Source organism: Telmatherina bonti (assembly GCF_933228915.1).
Source record: "Telmatherina bonti genome assembly, chromosome: 2".
NCBI classification, from domain to species: Eukaryota; Metazoa; Chordata; class Actinopteri; order Atheriniformes; family Telmatherinidae; genus Telmatherina; species Telmatherina bonti.
In genome coordinates, this window is record NC_136620.1 from 27,819,147 (window position 1) to 27,834,241 (window position 15,095).

General features: G+C 36.2%; 1 protein-coding gene across 1 annotated transcript; it reads left to right on the forward strand.

Annotated features, from left to right (window-relative positions):
* Positions 1 to 3,472: 3,472 nt before the first annotated feature.
* LOC306766943 (anoctamin-9) lies at positions 3,473 to 13,571 on the forward strand (the record flags this gene model as incomplete). Its single annotated transcript, XM_079254803.1, has 23 exons — positions 3,473 to 3,496; positions 4,161 to 4,235; positions 4,358 to 4,480; positions 4,570 to 4,706; positions 5,020 to 5,069; positions 5,165 to 5,223; positions 5,942 to 6,021; positions 7,604 to 7,738; positions 7,834 to 7,927; positions 8,010 to 8,070; positions 8,575 to 8,657; positions 8,770 to 8,874; positions 9,042 to 9,206; positions 9,316 to 9,352; positions 11,259 to 11,370; positions 11,484 to 11,541; positions 11,630 to 11,727; positions 11,812 to 12,008; positions 12,095 to 12,247; positions 12,332 to 12,479; positions 12,568 to 12,684; positions 13,253 to 13,343; positions 13,455 to 13,571. The coding sequence occupies 23 exons, from the start codon at positions 3,473 to 3,475 to the stop codon at positions 13,569 to 13,571; spliced, it is 2,319 nt and encodes a 772-aa protein (XP_079110929.1).
* Positions 13,572 to 15,095: the final 1,524 nt, after the last annotated feature.

Sequence of the window (15,095 nt, forward strand, 5' to 3'; positions counted from 1 at the left end):
ATACAGCAAATAATAGATTATTGTTTTTAAATTCCTTGGAGTGATATTTCCTTCCTAACACACATATCAGCAGATAACTCTGATAACAACAGATAACAGAAACAATTATAGGAAAACTGCAACTATGATAAAAAGAAATTCAAATAAATGGAAAATTGAATGTGCTTTATACCCAATCTGAAACAGTTCTCTGATATATTAATTAAACTTTGGAGCCCTGCTTTGGTAAATGTGGTTCATAGTTTGAGTGCAGCTGGGGGTGTAAATAAAGTATTACCAACCATCTGAAGAAAAAAAATTGTTTCTGTGTAGATGCTGTGTTGAACAAACAGATCATAAAGCTGCAGGGTTTCTTTGTCCCTCTTCGCGTTTATAGTCAGTGTTCCCTTGGATACTTGATTTGCTTAATTTGTTTCACAAAATATTCTCAATGAACTTCCTGGATCTGAAGATTGTTTGAAGATTGTTTGATGCTTTTGTCTTTAGAAAGACCTGTTTTAACAAAGCCCTCACCTAAAAACTATTGTTTAAATAATTCTTTATTTTTAAATCTGTGCTGAATAGATATTTTGCTGATTATGTATCTTGATGACAATGATCCCTTCAACAGGCAGGATGTTTTGTTAAGTGTTTTGTTTGTTTTCAAGCAGCTCTGTGTTCAGTTTCTCTCTCTAGGAAAGTAACAGATCTGAATATTTCTTCCTCTCTGACACAGAGTTCAAGAACTCCTCAGCTCATTGCTGCCCCTCCCAGCAACTTATACAGTCTTTACATCCACTTTGGTCAAATTTAGCAGCAGTGCCCCCCTCTGTTGCCCTTCAAGTGGTTTACACAGTGCTGTGTGGCTGTAATTATGTTATCCTCCTCTGTGGGGTGTGGCCGGGTACAGAAATACAGCTGCTAATTTACTATACCACATCATTTTTTACTCTAGTCTCACATCACCTCTACTCTTTGAGATGTGGGTCTTCTTGGGTGAGCACTGCCCTTTAAGGTTTCCTAAACTAATGGTAGAATCTTCTCTAATAACAAGGCATGGAGGACCACCCATTCATGTTACTTTACTTTCTGTGTTTGACAGCCAAAGGGAATCATTAGGAATTACAGTCAAGTGTGTGAAAATAAAGTAATGATGTAAAATATTTATGTTTAAATTAAAACAGAATATTGTCTACTTTCTAAGCTGCTTCATTTTTTATCCACTGCAGTGATGTTCAGACATTTTTTGTAAATTGTGCAACTTGGAAGGTAAAATCACAAATGGTGTAATTCTAAGATACAGAGACCAAATTAAACAAATTCTTATTGTGCTGATCAATGAAATGGTGAGTAACATTTTAGAAAGTCTAATAGTCAAAGGTGGATTGAGAACATTTTGATGGGTGTGCCAGATAGTGGCACAGACTGAGGAATGAATGGCACATGCAAATGAACCTTTGTTTTAATTCATTTTATTTTTTTCAAAAGCCTTTTTAAAAAAAAAAACAAAAACAAAAAAAAAACTAATTTTAATAACAGAAAGTGTTTGTCCAGTGTAAATGCAAACAATAAAACATATTCCTTTACTTGGGATGATCAAGCTTATCACAAAAACATATATGGAATTGATCATAAAAACTTTCACTGGGCCAAAACTCTGGTTTTACTAGTGTTTCTTTAGCATTAGTATGATTTTAAGTGAATTAATTAAATAAATATAAGCAGTTAAGAAAGACAAATATCTCCCACAAGGCTGTAGGTGAAATGATGCCGAAAGCCTAAACACCAGTCGAAAGTTTGGACGCACTTTCCCCATTGTATTTAATGGAAAATGTGTCCAAACGTTTTAACTGGTACTGCACATACTACACTGTAATCATGAACTTAGTAGTGCTGATGTAAGACAAAAAAATTAAAGTTGATTTTTATTGCATTTACTTGCACTTGGGCATCTGATGTTAAAAGGTTAAAGGTCAGTTTACATTAAAGATTTGTTAGAAAATGATTGTTTATTCTTAAGGTGGCTTCTGGTTGGGCCAGTCAGATGTTTAGAAGTAGCCCAGTGTGCACTCTTGGCCCTTCCTTGCAATACGTTGCATTCTACTGAAAAAGACACAGGTTTGTATTGTGTTTTAGTAAAACTAAAGTTAAAGTAAAGCAGTGATAAAATGAATATTATCAGATGCAACTACAATAATTAACAGAACAAAAGTGATAAATTAATATTAAATTTTAAGCTTTCTCCTTTTCAAGACTATAGTATGATTATCAAAAATGTTTATTTATGGGGCTGAATTCCATACTACCATTTATATCTTGGTATATCCTCTTTTTTTAAAAATAGAAACTAAAATGCAGAAGCAAAACAGCTGAGACAGACTTTTATTTAAAGGATGAGCTTTTCCATTATGATGAAATATGCTTTCATCACACGACATTTGATATGGCAAGTTTACTCTGAATAAGGAATTAAACAGTGGGCAGCCTCGTGTCTCGTCTCTTTCTTTTTTCAGCATTGATTGAATGGAGGTTTCAGTTTTGACATGACTTATTTGCCTGTCATAGATAAACCAGTTCAGTTTATATATTATATTGTTCGGGATACTCTCAGGTTGTAATTCCTTGGGGTAGAGGTAAGTCAAACTATTAGATACTTAAATGCACACTACCAGTTAAAAGTTTGGACACGGTTTCCATTGGATTTAATGGGAAACTGTGTCAAAACCTTTAACTTGGACTGTAGCTTTGATGCACTTGTACTTTCATTACGTTTTTTGTGACATGTTGCTTACCTACTGACATTTCTAAATTAACAACTATGGCACACCCAAAAAACTGGTACTTTCCCTTTTTACGCACATGTACATTAAAATACTTATTTACTTTTACTTGGACATTACTTGAACAAGAATATTTTTCAGGATTGATACTTTTATTCGAGGGAAGTTTTTTTCTTTTATTTTCTTCGCAAATGTCTGCGTTAGCCTTGTTGACTGATGTGTGGGATGATTCAGAGCCAAGCCAGAAGTTATAATCAGCAAGTTTGCTGCCACCTGGTGGTAGATGAGTGTAATTTCCAACCATGAGGAGGATACAGGGAAAAAAAAAAACAAAAAAAAAACATTCCATCCCATTGCACCTGACAAATCAAAACCACTCTCTCTCTCTCTTTTTTAAATCTGTGACTACAGTATAATACGATAGGCGCTGATTTCCTGTTTCTGACCACATAGTGGGCTGTGAGAAGATTAAAGGGTGGCGGCTGTGAAGATCAGCGTGGTAAGACCAGCAACAGGTAGTGTCGTTTATAGCTTACCTTCCCCCGCAAAAACCACTCTTTCAAGAGGAAATCCGGAAGTTGTTCACTGTCTGTTGAAGATCAGTCATGTATGTATGTATATTTCTTATAGCTAACCTGACTGGGGCTGAAGGGGCAGTGAATGGTCACTGAAGATTTTTCATTATCTGGGAGATCGCCGCTACATTGCTCATCATGCCTGGCGGCCACAGGAGGCAGGTGGGTAATCCTATTAATCATGTGGATTCGTAAAGAAGCTGTTTTCATACCCGATCGCTCTTTAAAATCGTGTGTTGTATCACCAAAGGGTCGTGTTTGGCGTGACTGCTTGTAATGTTCTTATCAGACCAGACAGCTTCAACAGAGCTGAATAAGGGCCACATTTACACAGACCCATTCCAGATGGGAAAACATTCTAGCATCAGTGTGTTCATGTTGTGTTTCAAGGCTGGTCACATCTTTATTATTATTTTTTTTAAGTTAAAACTTACATCTTACATTTGAACAGCTGGGAGTGATTAGCATGGCTTGGCATAATACTTATGAAAATGAATGTTGTTCACTTAAGTGCAATGAACCCACAGCAACAGTTTTCTGTGTTGAGTCAGGTTAGTCGCATGTTTTTCTCTTAACTGGAGCATTCCTTGACACACCTCCATGTTATAGTTAGACCAGATTCTTTTTGTAGGCGACGACCTTTCTACTGATTGTCAAAAGATTATTATATCAGATTTGCAAAGCCTATTTATCTGGTAAAAATAAACTATCACTCAGTTTTCATGCAATTGAATAATATATATAATGAATTGATTTGAGCCATGTTGCTTACAGTTGTGTGAACTACTTTTCTTTGTAACATTTCTGTTATCACTTTGCGGTAAAGAACAGCATTGAACTGCTGGAGTTAATGGGAGTGGTAAGAGAGAATGGCAATGAACAAACATCACTTCCTCCTGTGGTGAGATTGTTTACATTACTTGTATTAAGAACATGTATTGCTCTCCTGGTCATATTAATTTGCAGATTATGGTTAACCATTACATTATCAGGTGGACTAAATTTGCCATTTTTCTCACGCAGCTCACACCACTGTCCTATGACTATATCCTGGTTGCCAAAATGATGGATGATCAGGAGCGACAGGTTTACAAGAAACATATTGAATACATTGATGAGTTGAGGAAGAAGAACTTCAAAGTGACAGTGGGTCTTTTGCAAATAACAAATCACTCTTACTCTTTACTTTATATGTTGTAAAAAGTACACATTTCCACTTCATTTCTTCCTGTCAGAAAATTATTGATGATGATCTCATCTTCTACGGGATTCAAGCGCCGAAAAAGATATTTGAGAAATACAGGTACCTGCTCAAAGTGTCTGATGCCTGTAACTGGAGCTCAGCTCAGAACATTGTGCCTCTCAGTACAAGGTAAGCTAAATGCCTCTAGGAGTTTTGGCATTTTAACATTTTCTGTTGTTATTTGCAGCCCCCGCATTGTTTATATGTGACATATAATTGCATTATTACATGTCCAAAAAACTTTGATTAGGTCAGAACTATATTTTTTTATTCTGTAGCTTTTGTTTTACTCTGCAATACTGTTGGGATGTTTGTAAATTATCTCTATTCTCAACTGTTATTGTAAAAATGCAAGTTTTCAAGGATTCACTGTGTAAATTGACATTTTTAACCTCATTTGCTTTAAGAATGTCTTTACAAATTATTCTTATCCTGGTTTCAGGATAAGGGTTGTTCACTTTATCTTAAATCACACCTTTATCCATTCTGGAGGTGAGAGGAAAAACTACTAAACGTATCCTTCACATTTAACAAGACTTCATTTTTTAAATATTAATGTTATATGTTATGTTATGTTATATTCACAGAATGCCTACGGGATCTCATGAAGATGAAGGTTTTTGAGGCAAAATTCTGCTTACATGAGGTAAAATGAACATTGCAGGTGTGATATAATCATATCACTAGTTACAATGATGACTTGAGCTTTGATCATTGAAATCTTGAAAAGAGCTTTTCATCATCGGCTTCTTTTGGAAATATTCTGAATTAAAACAGATCATAATAGACGTGGAAAACGTGTCTGCAGTTGACTGCATCTGTAATCCCTGAGAAACCATAGAGAAAACAGTCAGATGTCAAGAGTATGCTTAACTGTGTTTTTCTTTTCTTTATTGCTACAACAATTATAAAGTGAAACTTGGCAGTGACCTTTCAAACAACAAATTGTTACTAAAAAAAAAATATTTGCTCAGAGATGCAATGATAGTCATATTAATGCAGTGAGTCATCCAGTGCTGGGAGTAAGTGGGCATGTGTGTGAGCATGCAGTGATGCATATGTGACCATGAAAACATTGACATATTTGTTCTTCTGTTTTCTCTCTGAACACATGCAGATTCAATTAAGTGTCCTAAAAATGCAACAGCACACTGAACTTAGAAGGGTTATTGTTCAGTTCTGAGGTCATATTTGTCTTCGATGCTTAATGATATAAATAAACAGGCCAAACCGGTTTTTTTTTCCAAAAAGAAGCCAGTTTCTGTTGTCACACTGTAAGCTCTACTCTCAGTGTAACATTGCCCTGTTTTAAGCTCTTCTTTGTGCTCATAATTCTCTTTAATTTTTTGTGCCTCTCTTTTTAGAAAAGGAAACAGAAAGAGCTGAAGGACAGATGGGCACGATGGACAGCCTGTCTCCAAGGGCAACCCATAACTGATATCAGGTTTGGACTGAAACACAGCCTATTTATTATTCAGATTTTTATACAGTTGCCGCAATGGCAGCATGATTGCTGCCAAAAGACAACTGCAAACATGTTGCCAGCGTGGAATAGGGATTCTTTAAGCAGGATTTACAATGTGTGCAGCATCTTGGTGTGTTGTAGGCTGAAGTAAGAAGAGTGTCTGTGGATTCACTTGCATACTGAGAATACAGTGCCAGCATTAATGTAAAAGAAAGAAGCTATAAATGCTGTCAATGCTGCAGACAATTTAAAAGGCTAATTAGATTCAGTTCATCTTAATGTTAGAAGCAGGGACTAAATGTCAGGGTTTTACTGCAGCTCTTACATCAGGCCCATCAGCAGACAGCTATGGCATGATGCATGATCATTATTTTTAGTGCACATTTTAACAGCCAACTGTGTTTTGAACACACAACTTTTCTTTGGAACAAGAAATTTATTGGATTGAACAATACTATGTGCATTGTTAATTTCCCTCCCAAAAAATCCTGGTCAGAAGAAGATACTTTTTAGTGTACTGGCTTTGATGTTGACTATCTTTAATTGGTTTTAAAAACCCAACATCTTCTTTCTGCTATTGTACTTCAGTTATCTCACTGTTAATCACCATCTGTCAGTTTTGAGTGGAACTACAAGCATAGTTGTTATTGCTTGTAAACATAGCATTAAGACTGAGCTATTTATGCTGTCTCCAACGAGTGGAAGAGAAATACTTGTTTGTATAGCAAGTGGGCTCGTGAATGAAAGGGTCAAGGGTGCAGCAATTGTGATGACAAAGAAGCCAAACAACAGAAATGAACAGTTATTGTGTGATTGTATAAAGAGGTTACATTCAAAGCACATATTAAAAACAACCACACTTTGGTACAATCCTGTGTGATGGTGCCACATTGCTAAATTGTTTGAAAGCACTCAGATTGCTCGGACAACTCAGACTCTATCTTTAGATGTTCCTTCCTCCCTGGTAGTTAGAATCCGGTGATAAACAAACTATACGTATTATCTATATTGCAGTTAATAAGCTAATTAATTAAAGAAAGACAGAAAAAAGAAAGAAAATCTGGACTGAAATTAATGGGTACTTTGGTGAAATTCTAGCTGAAGTGAGGCTTAACGATAACATGCTAACAGTATCATGCTAATTAGCTGACACTGCTAACATTTGAATAGTATTAGGTACAAGATTTAACAAAATTACCATTATATTTCAGGAAAGCATATTAATATTCACTAAGCAACACAAAAAAGAAAGAAAAAAACTGCTGTGATGAGATAAAATTTCAGCATCTTCTATCTTGGGAATAGAAATTGCCCTCATTGAGCATCTGGTGTTGTGTATCATGCTTTACACGTCATCAGAAATATATAAAGTATAAAACTTAGAAAGTATACACATATTAAGTCAGTTTACCAGATAAATCGCATAAACTTTGATTGATATAATATTAGTACTGAATATATGGTTGCATAGAGAGTTAAACACAAATTTGCGTAACTACACTAGCCACATTATATTTGTGGACATGGTTCATGATTTTCTCCCTATGTGTTTTTGTGTCAGGCAATACTTTGGGGAGAAGGTTGCCCTGTACTACCTTTGGTTGGGCTGGTACACATATCTGCTAATCCCACCTGCTCTCATAGGGGTCATTGTATTTTTCTATGGCTTCAACTTCTTTGAAAACTCACCCCTCATGTAAGTTTTCCACAGGTTTTGCTCAGTTGTTGAGTTACAATAAAGCATTTCCTCTGTAATTACGCCTCCATAATCATGCCCTTACTGTCTTGTAGAAAAGAGGTTTGTGAGTCTGACACAATCATGTGTCCACTTTGTGACAATTCTTGCAAAGTGTGGAACCTTTCAGAGACTTGCACATATGCCAGGGTAGGTCTTTATGTTTATTATTGAATAGCTGAGTGGTAATAATTGTTTGTTGGTGCTGAATGTAGGTGTTTTCTATCCACAGGTGACCCTAATATTCGACAATGGAGGAACAGTGTTCTTTGCCATGTTCATGGCAATATGGGGTGAGTTATTCAACAATCACATTCATCTTCAAGATAGATTGTGATATATAAGTCATACTCCACAGCCACTTAAATAAGATCAAATTTGCATTAATTATTATAGGGAACAGGATCGATCTCCAAAACTTTAAATTTGTCTAAATGTTTTGTAGCTGTACAGGACAAGTTATACAATCTTTTTTTTTTCTTTTTATTTTCTTTTATTTTGTGTAACTGCTAGTTTTTGTGACCACTGAGGTATGCACTGCCAAAGAGATACCACTTCATTGACAACCTCCTCCTCAATAAACAATAAAATATGTGTATTACTCCGTTTTACTGAAGATAAACTATTAATTCAAACACTAGTTTTACATTAAATACATGGAATAATTCTACAAAGACTGGTCCTCTTTTAATGAAAATTTTCAAAGATAACATACATTAAAAAGATTATTTGGGTCACACTTGATGGGGAAAAAAGCTTTATCACCTTAGAAAGCATTTATTGATTTTTTTCCACAGCAACTCTGTTTTTGGAGTTATGGAAGAGACACCGGGCTGCATTTGTGTGCCAATGGAAAGTCTCTGACTGGAGTGAGGAAGAGGTATAATTACTTTAAAATATTTCAGCCCATTAGGGTAACAGCCTGACCGTCCTGAAAGGGTTTCATGACTGTAGTTTTCTTTTTGTTTTCTTCATTTTAAATTCAATTACAGGAGGAACTAATCCTGGAAATAGTGAATGATGCCGAATGTGAAACAAAACCATTCAAGCACTCCTACCTACACAGCACCTTGGTCTTGATCTGTGTCACTGCTATGGTGAGAGAGATTTTCATTCCATCTGAAATCTGAAATGTCAGATTTCCATTCTAAATACATTGCGAAAGATTCTTAAAATTTGTTTCTGGAAAAGATTTTTTTTTTTTTTTTTTTTTGCAGTCACATTGAAAGGCTGAAGTTGAACAAGTGGGTGTTTGTCTCCACAGATACTGGTGATCATTGGCTTGACACATGTCTTGGTGGTATTCAGGGTGATCATGGCTGGAGTTTTTGCTCAGGAATCATGGGAGTTTCTGAGCAACCACTCAAACATTGGAGCAATGATGCTGGGAGCTGTCCTCCATTACCTCATCATCACTGTCATGACAAGGGTATAAATATCTTAAAAATTGGATCTTTTTGTGATTTTAAAAGTATTCCACATTAACCTTACCCATATTCATATAACACCTTTTTTATGTCATATTTGTGTCTTTACAGGTCAATGAGATTGTGGCCATGAAGCTCTGTGGAATAGGTATATTTATGGTCTGAGCCAAAATGTTCCAAATGTTTATTATTGTAAGCCCATTGAGTGCAAATATGACCCCCTGAATACCAATGAAAAGTTGTGAAATTTGGTCCACACAACAAGGCCAGTGAAAAATCTGACAAACTATTGTCTGCAAAGACTCCAACGCAAATTCAGCTCTACAGCGCCACTTAGACAAATGAAAAAAACTCCAAAAATTAATTGGGTCCCAAACATCTACTTTGACATAAGACAACAAAATTTCGCACACATGTGTAACACCCCAAGACAAGTACAACAAAAGGTCAATCAAACACCTGTTACCATGGCAACTGGGTGTCCGTGATCTTGGAGTTTACACCCTTTACCTGCATCATATTTGAATGAACTAGTCTGACAGTATTCATGCCATTAACTCCAGAACTCATTGCGAATCTTCCTGACAAGTTGGGGACCAAACTTTTAATTAAAATCTGTCTAATAAGACAAACCGTGTTACCATGCCAATCTACAGATAAAAATATTCTCGCAGTGAAACATGGTTTATTCATATTTCATTAGAATACATAAAATCTACATCAAATATGACAGCATTTATATTTGTTATGTTCTTAACACATTACACCAAGCTGAGTTAAGCTAAATGGGCGTATGAAATGGGTAGAGGGGGTAATGATGCTTGGACCCTATGGCTTGCAAATTTAATTACACTTCCTGTTCAAATTTTCAGCAATAGGAATCATCAAGGCAGAGGCAAAAAGCAGGGAACAAAAATCGAGGGAAGATAAAAAAAAACAAAAACAATGAGTTACAGTGTCACACAATCACAGGCTGTTGTCTATGACAGAAACAGACTTGGGAGCATATTGCGTGACATGGCTCAAAACAGTCTGATTACAAGACCAGCAACTGTTTGGCATATCAACCCTTTTCAGGTATTTGAGCACATTTTCTGCAAGTCTATAGTTACTGAGTGAATCATCCACCAAAGAAAAAAGCAGGTTACATTTTAATTCCAGGCGCAAATTCCAATGAACTGATACCATGAAGACTTAGTTTACCAACATTCATGTGATTATCACCTGCCCTCTTATATTTATCTTTACAACAGGTAGTTTATGATATTTCAGTATTCTTGACCCAGAACCAGTTCCTTATCACACATGGACATAGTACTGCGGTATGTGTATATCTCCATGTATGAGCAGAAGTATTTGGGTCATATTTAAACCACGGAAACATGAAGCATGACAGATGTAGACTATTGTTTAATCGGGGCGCTGCTGCATAGCATTTTGTTTGGGTACTCGATTGTTCAGAGATCTTCAATTGCGGATCCTTTACAACAGTTGTTTTATCTCATCAAGATGGGAGAAACACACACTATTAACTCTAAAAAGCCAAAGGTTTTATATTTGACACATATAGTTTCTGAGATATTTTGCATCACTATATGGTAGAAACTTTACTCAAAACCCTGTTGTACACCATATTATATTGGTCTTCACCAATATATTTTAAAAAAGGGACTTTTCTTCCCAGTGGTGCTTTAAAGGTTTAAATAATAATAATAGATGTAAATGTTTAAAGTGTGCCTAAAAACAGGTCTCTGCAACTTGCATCTATAATTAAAATTTAGCATCTGTTCAGAGTTTAGTAAACCCTAGTTCATCTTTGCTTCCTGAGAACCAAAAGGTCAATTATGAAGTGCCTTGCAAGGTTCAAGTCAGTTGGATTTTATAAATACTGACCAGTTTAACACTAGATTTTGACCCTTTTTAAAAACTGAATTTCAACACAGACAATAATGTAAAGTAAACCTACAACAATATTTATCCAAAGAATTTAATTGGGTCATCTGGTGGCCAAACAGTGAATTGCATGCATACTAAATCAATTCTTTTGTTGTTAGAGAAAACAAGATCATTTGCTGCAACAGAGAAGAGTTTCACGGTGAAGATGTTCACCTTCCAGTTCTTCACCTACTTCTCCTCGCTCTTCTATGTGGCCTTTATTCTTGGCAGGTAAAACTTTGTTGAGACTCATTGCATAAACTTCTCAAACCAGCTGTCCTGGCAGATTTGACTGGTAATGGCATGTTTTTGTTTGTTTGTTTTGTGTTAATCTATGTCGACAGGATAAATGGCCATCCAGGTGAATATGTGCGAGTTGCAGGAAAATGGAGGCTTGAGGAAGTAAGCAAACATGAAGACATTTTTACTTATATTTGTTTTACTTGAAGTGTCTGAATGCATCTAAAATATTTCACACTGTCTCATAAAGTGTCACCCCAGTGGATGTCTAACGGACCTGTTCATCCAAATGACCATTATAATGGTACTAAAGCAGACTTTCAACAATGTGTTTGAGTTCAGTGGCCCGTAAGTACAATTTAGTTTACTAATTACTTACTGCATGTACAGTGATAGTCTTGGCTGATCAGAGCTGTTCGCTTTTTGCATCAGTTGGTTCCGCCGGTTTCTGAAAAGAAAAAGAACCAAAAAGCTACAGAGGAAATGTGCTCACTGCTATCTGAAAGATGAATCAGAGGCCAAAGATGGAGCTGACCTATGTGAGAACTGCAAGCTCAGAGACTGGCACAACAACTACCAACTCAAAGACGTCAATTCTTTCAGCTTGTTCAGCGAGTTTTTAGAGATGGGTATGTGCTGTATGGTCAGGAAATCAACAGATGGTAATATAGGATTACTTTTTCTAGATATTCTTCTTTTATGCTCCCACTTTTAGTGATCCAGTACAGCTTTACCACCATATTTGTGGCAGCATTTCCACTTGCTCCTCTTCTGGCTCTATTTAATAATGTAATTGAGATCCGCTTGGATGCCATAAAGATGGTAACACTGGAGCGCAGAATGGTTCCCAAGAAAACCAACAATATTGGTGAGTCACTGCTGGACAAAAATTCACTTGTTTTCTTCTTATTACATAGTTGTTCACATCGATGCCCCATCTGCTTCATCTCAGGTGTGTGGATAGACATTTTGGAGGCTATTGGTGTCTTAGCTGTCATTGCAAATGGGCTGGTGATTGGTGTATCCTCAGACTTCATTCCCCGACTGGTGTATCGGTATTACTATGGGCCCTGTGCCATTAACAGCACAACAACTATTGAGTAAGATTTTGCATTAATCTGGAAATTGTGTACATTTTGCAATTATCAATGTAACATTTACTTCAAATGGATTCTTCTCCTGCTGTAGCTGCATGGCTGGCTACATCAACAACACTTTGTCCATTGCATCAATGGATAATGACAGAATCACGTTTTTACCAAGCCAGATGGTCACTTCTGATGGCTTAAATGTCACTTCATGCAGGTTTGTATTTATTTTATATTCTTCTTTCATAACATTCACAACTTCACATAATGCTGACAATGAGGTTACAACAAGTTGAAAGTTCAGTCAAACGATCAAAAGTACTAATTACCGAACCACCAGCATTATTAGGTGTTCGGATCTGATGTATACTATTCTATTCTACAGTCATTTGGCAGACAAAGCGACTTACATGTGATGAGAGATCAATTAATCATAGCAATTTACCTAACATGTATGCCATGTGGGTGGGAGGAAGCGAGAGTGCCCGGTGAGAACCCACGCTTACATGGGGAGAACATGCAAATTCTACACAGATAGGCCACTGTTCAAACCTCCCCCCCAGGCGAGGCTCGAACTAGTGAGCTGGCTGTGAGTCCACAGTGCTAACCACTACCCCACCGTGCTGCCCAAATATTATACTTGGATATTGTTGTTAAGGTAGTAATGCCTGTTGCTATACAGGTTCAACTTTCACTGGACTTTGACAACTTTTCTCTACAGCCATCCACTTTGTATTGATGTTTCAGAAGAAGAGAATAGATGCTCTCCACATTTCTCTTTGCAGCTATAAAGACTACAGGAGTAGTGATTACAGTTTTACTCCACAGTTCTGGCTGATTTTAGCAGCTCGCTTTGCATTTGTCATCCTCTTTGAGGTAAGCCTTGACAACAGTTTTGCCTTGTTTGAAAGAGTTAATATCTAATGATTCTGTATTTTCACCATTAGAAAAGAGGTCCAGTTTTAGCATTGTCTTCTCTGCTTGCAGCATGTCGTCGTCATATGCAAATTCATTGCAGCTTGGTTTGTACCAAGCGTCCCCATGGACGTCAAGAATGAAAAACTTACAGATAAACTGAGCAGACTAAAAGAGGAACTTAAGTAAGTAAATGAAATAGCAGCAGTTTTTTCATTGGTTTTCAAACTATTAAGCAATAGCATATCATGTGACTCTTGAATTTTTTTCTTAATACTATAAAATAAAAACATATCTTCCCAGGAGTTTCAAATCATACCTTGCTGTAACATGTAGACCTCATTTGGGTCATAATCTACTTAAGATACCATCCTGTTCTTTATCACTTTTCTGCCACAAGGAAATTTGCTTCCATTACATGTTGACTTAATTTTTTTATATAATTTGGACTAAAAACTTTCTAAATAATTTCCAAGCAGCCAAATTCATTGACAAACTTTGTGTTAGTGTTGATAAGAAGAAAGTTATGTCAGTTACTCCTGCTGCTAAAATGTAATTTGGTCTTCATTTTAACAAGTTAATATGTGCTGTTTTCACCAATATCAAAGACAGAGTAATGCTTATTATCAACTGATCTTGAATAAATCATAGTAGTAACTGCAAGGGTTTTACATTTCCTAAAAACAAATTATATTGTTGCAATAGAAATTCTAAGTATGAAAGTACGGATAATTAATCAACAGTCATTATGAAAGGGACTGTCAAAGGCCATTGTTGTGGGCATGAATGTTACCCTGCAACAGTCTTTCAATCAACAAACATTAGAAGCCTCTGAGTGCACTCCAGTCAGACACAAGTCTGTCTGATTTGATTTGAAAATGGATTTGTTATCAGAAAAAAAAAGTTTGATGGCCTTCATTTAAATAAAAAGCTGTTTATAATGATTAAATAAATGTAATTCATTGACTCTATTCACCAATTCTGCAGGACCGGAGCAGTTTAAGCACAGATGGACGATAATAAAAATAATTACTCATTACACTGCATTGCAGATGTAAAAAAATCAGATGTAAAAAGGATCTGTTAATTAATATATCTACTGCATATTTTTCCTCCATTGTTAATTTTGATGTCTGGAGGAATATTGTATACAAACTCTACAGTCTAGACAAATTCAGTAGTATTTCAGTATGAAATGTGTAAATTAATCCTAACCATCAGCATGGCAATGCATAAATACAAATCTTTGGGGTTTTTTTTTTCCTTCAGGTCTTTTCAAGAGTGATAGCGTTCACACGTTCAAATGGGAGATATTTTACACCGGAGATATTAAACCCAGTGTTGCCTTGTGGATTTAGTGTTCACACTATCTAAGTGTTGGGACAACCTTCTTCTCTTTAAGGCTGAAGACCGATAATTATCTTGCTGAAGAGTTCAGATGGAAGGTCATGGCTCTGTTTGCTGTCAGATGTGCTGGCAATTTTTTTACATCTATTAAGTGGACTTTGAAGACAGTTTTTTTTCCTGCGTGTGTGTGTGTGTGTGTGTGTGTGTGTGTTTGTGTGTGTGTGTGTGTGTGTGTGTGTGTCTGCAGTAGACTAACTGATATTACTGATCACACCTTTAATGGTTGTATTGCCCTTCTATTACTGAGAATGCACAGAAAGCTTAGTGTTGGAACTGTATTTGTGAGCCATTTGTGTGTTTTAAAGA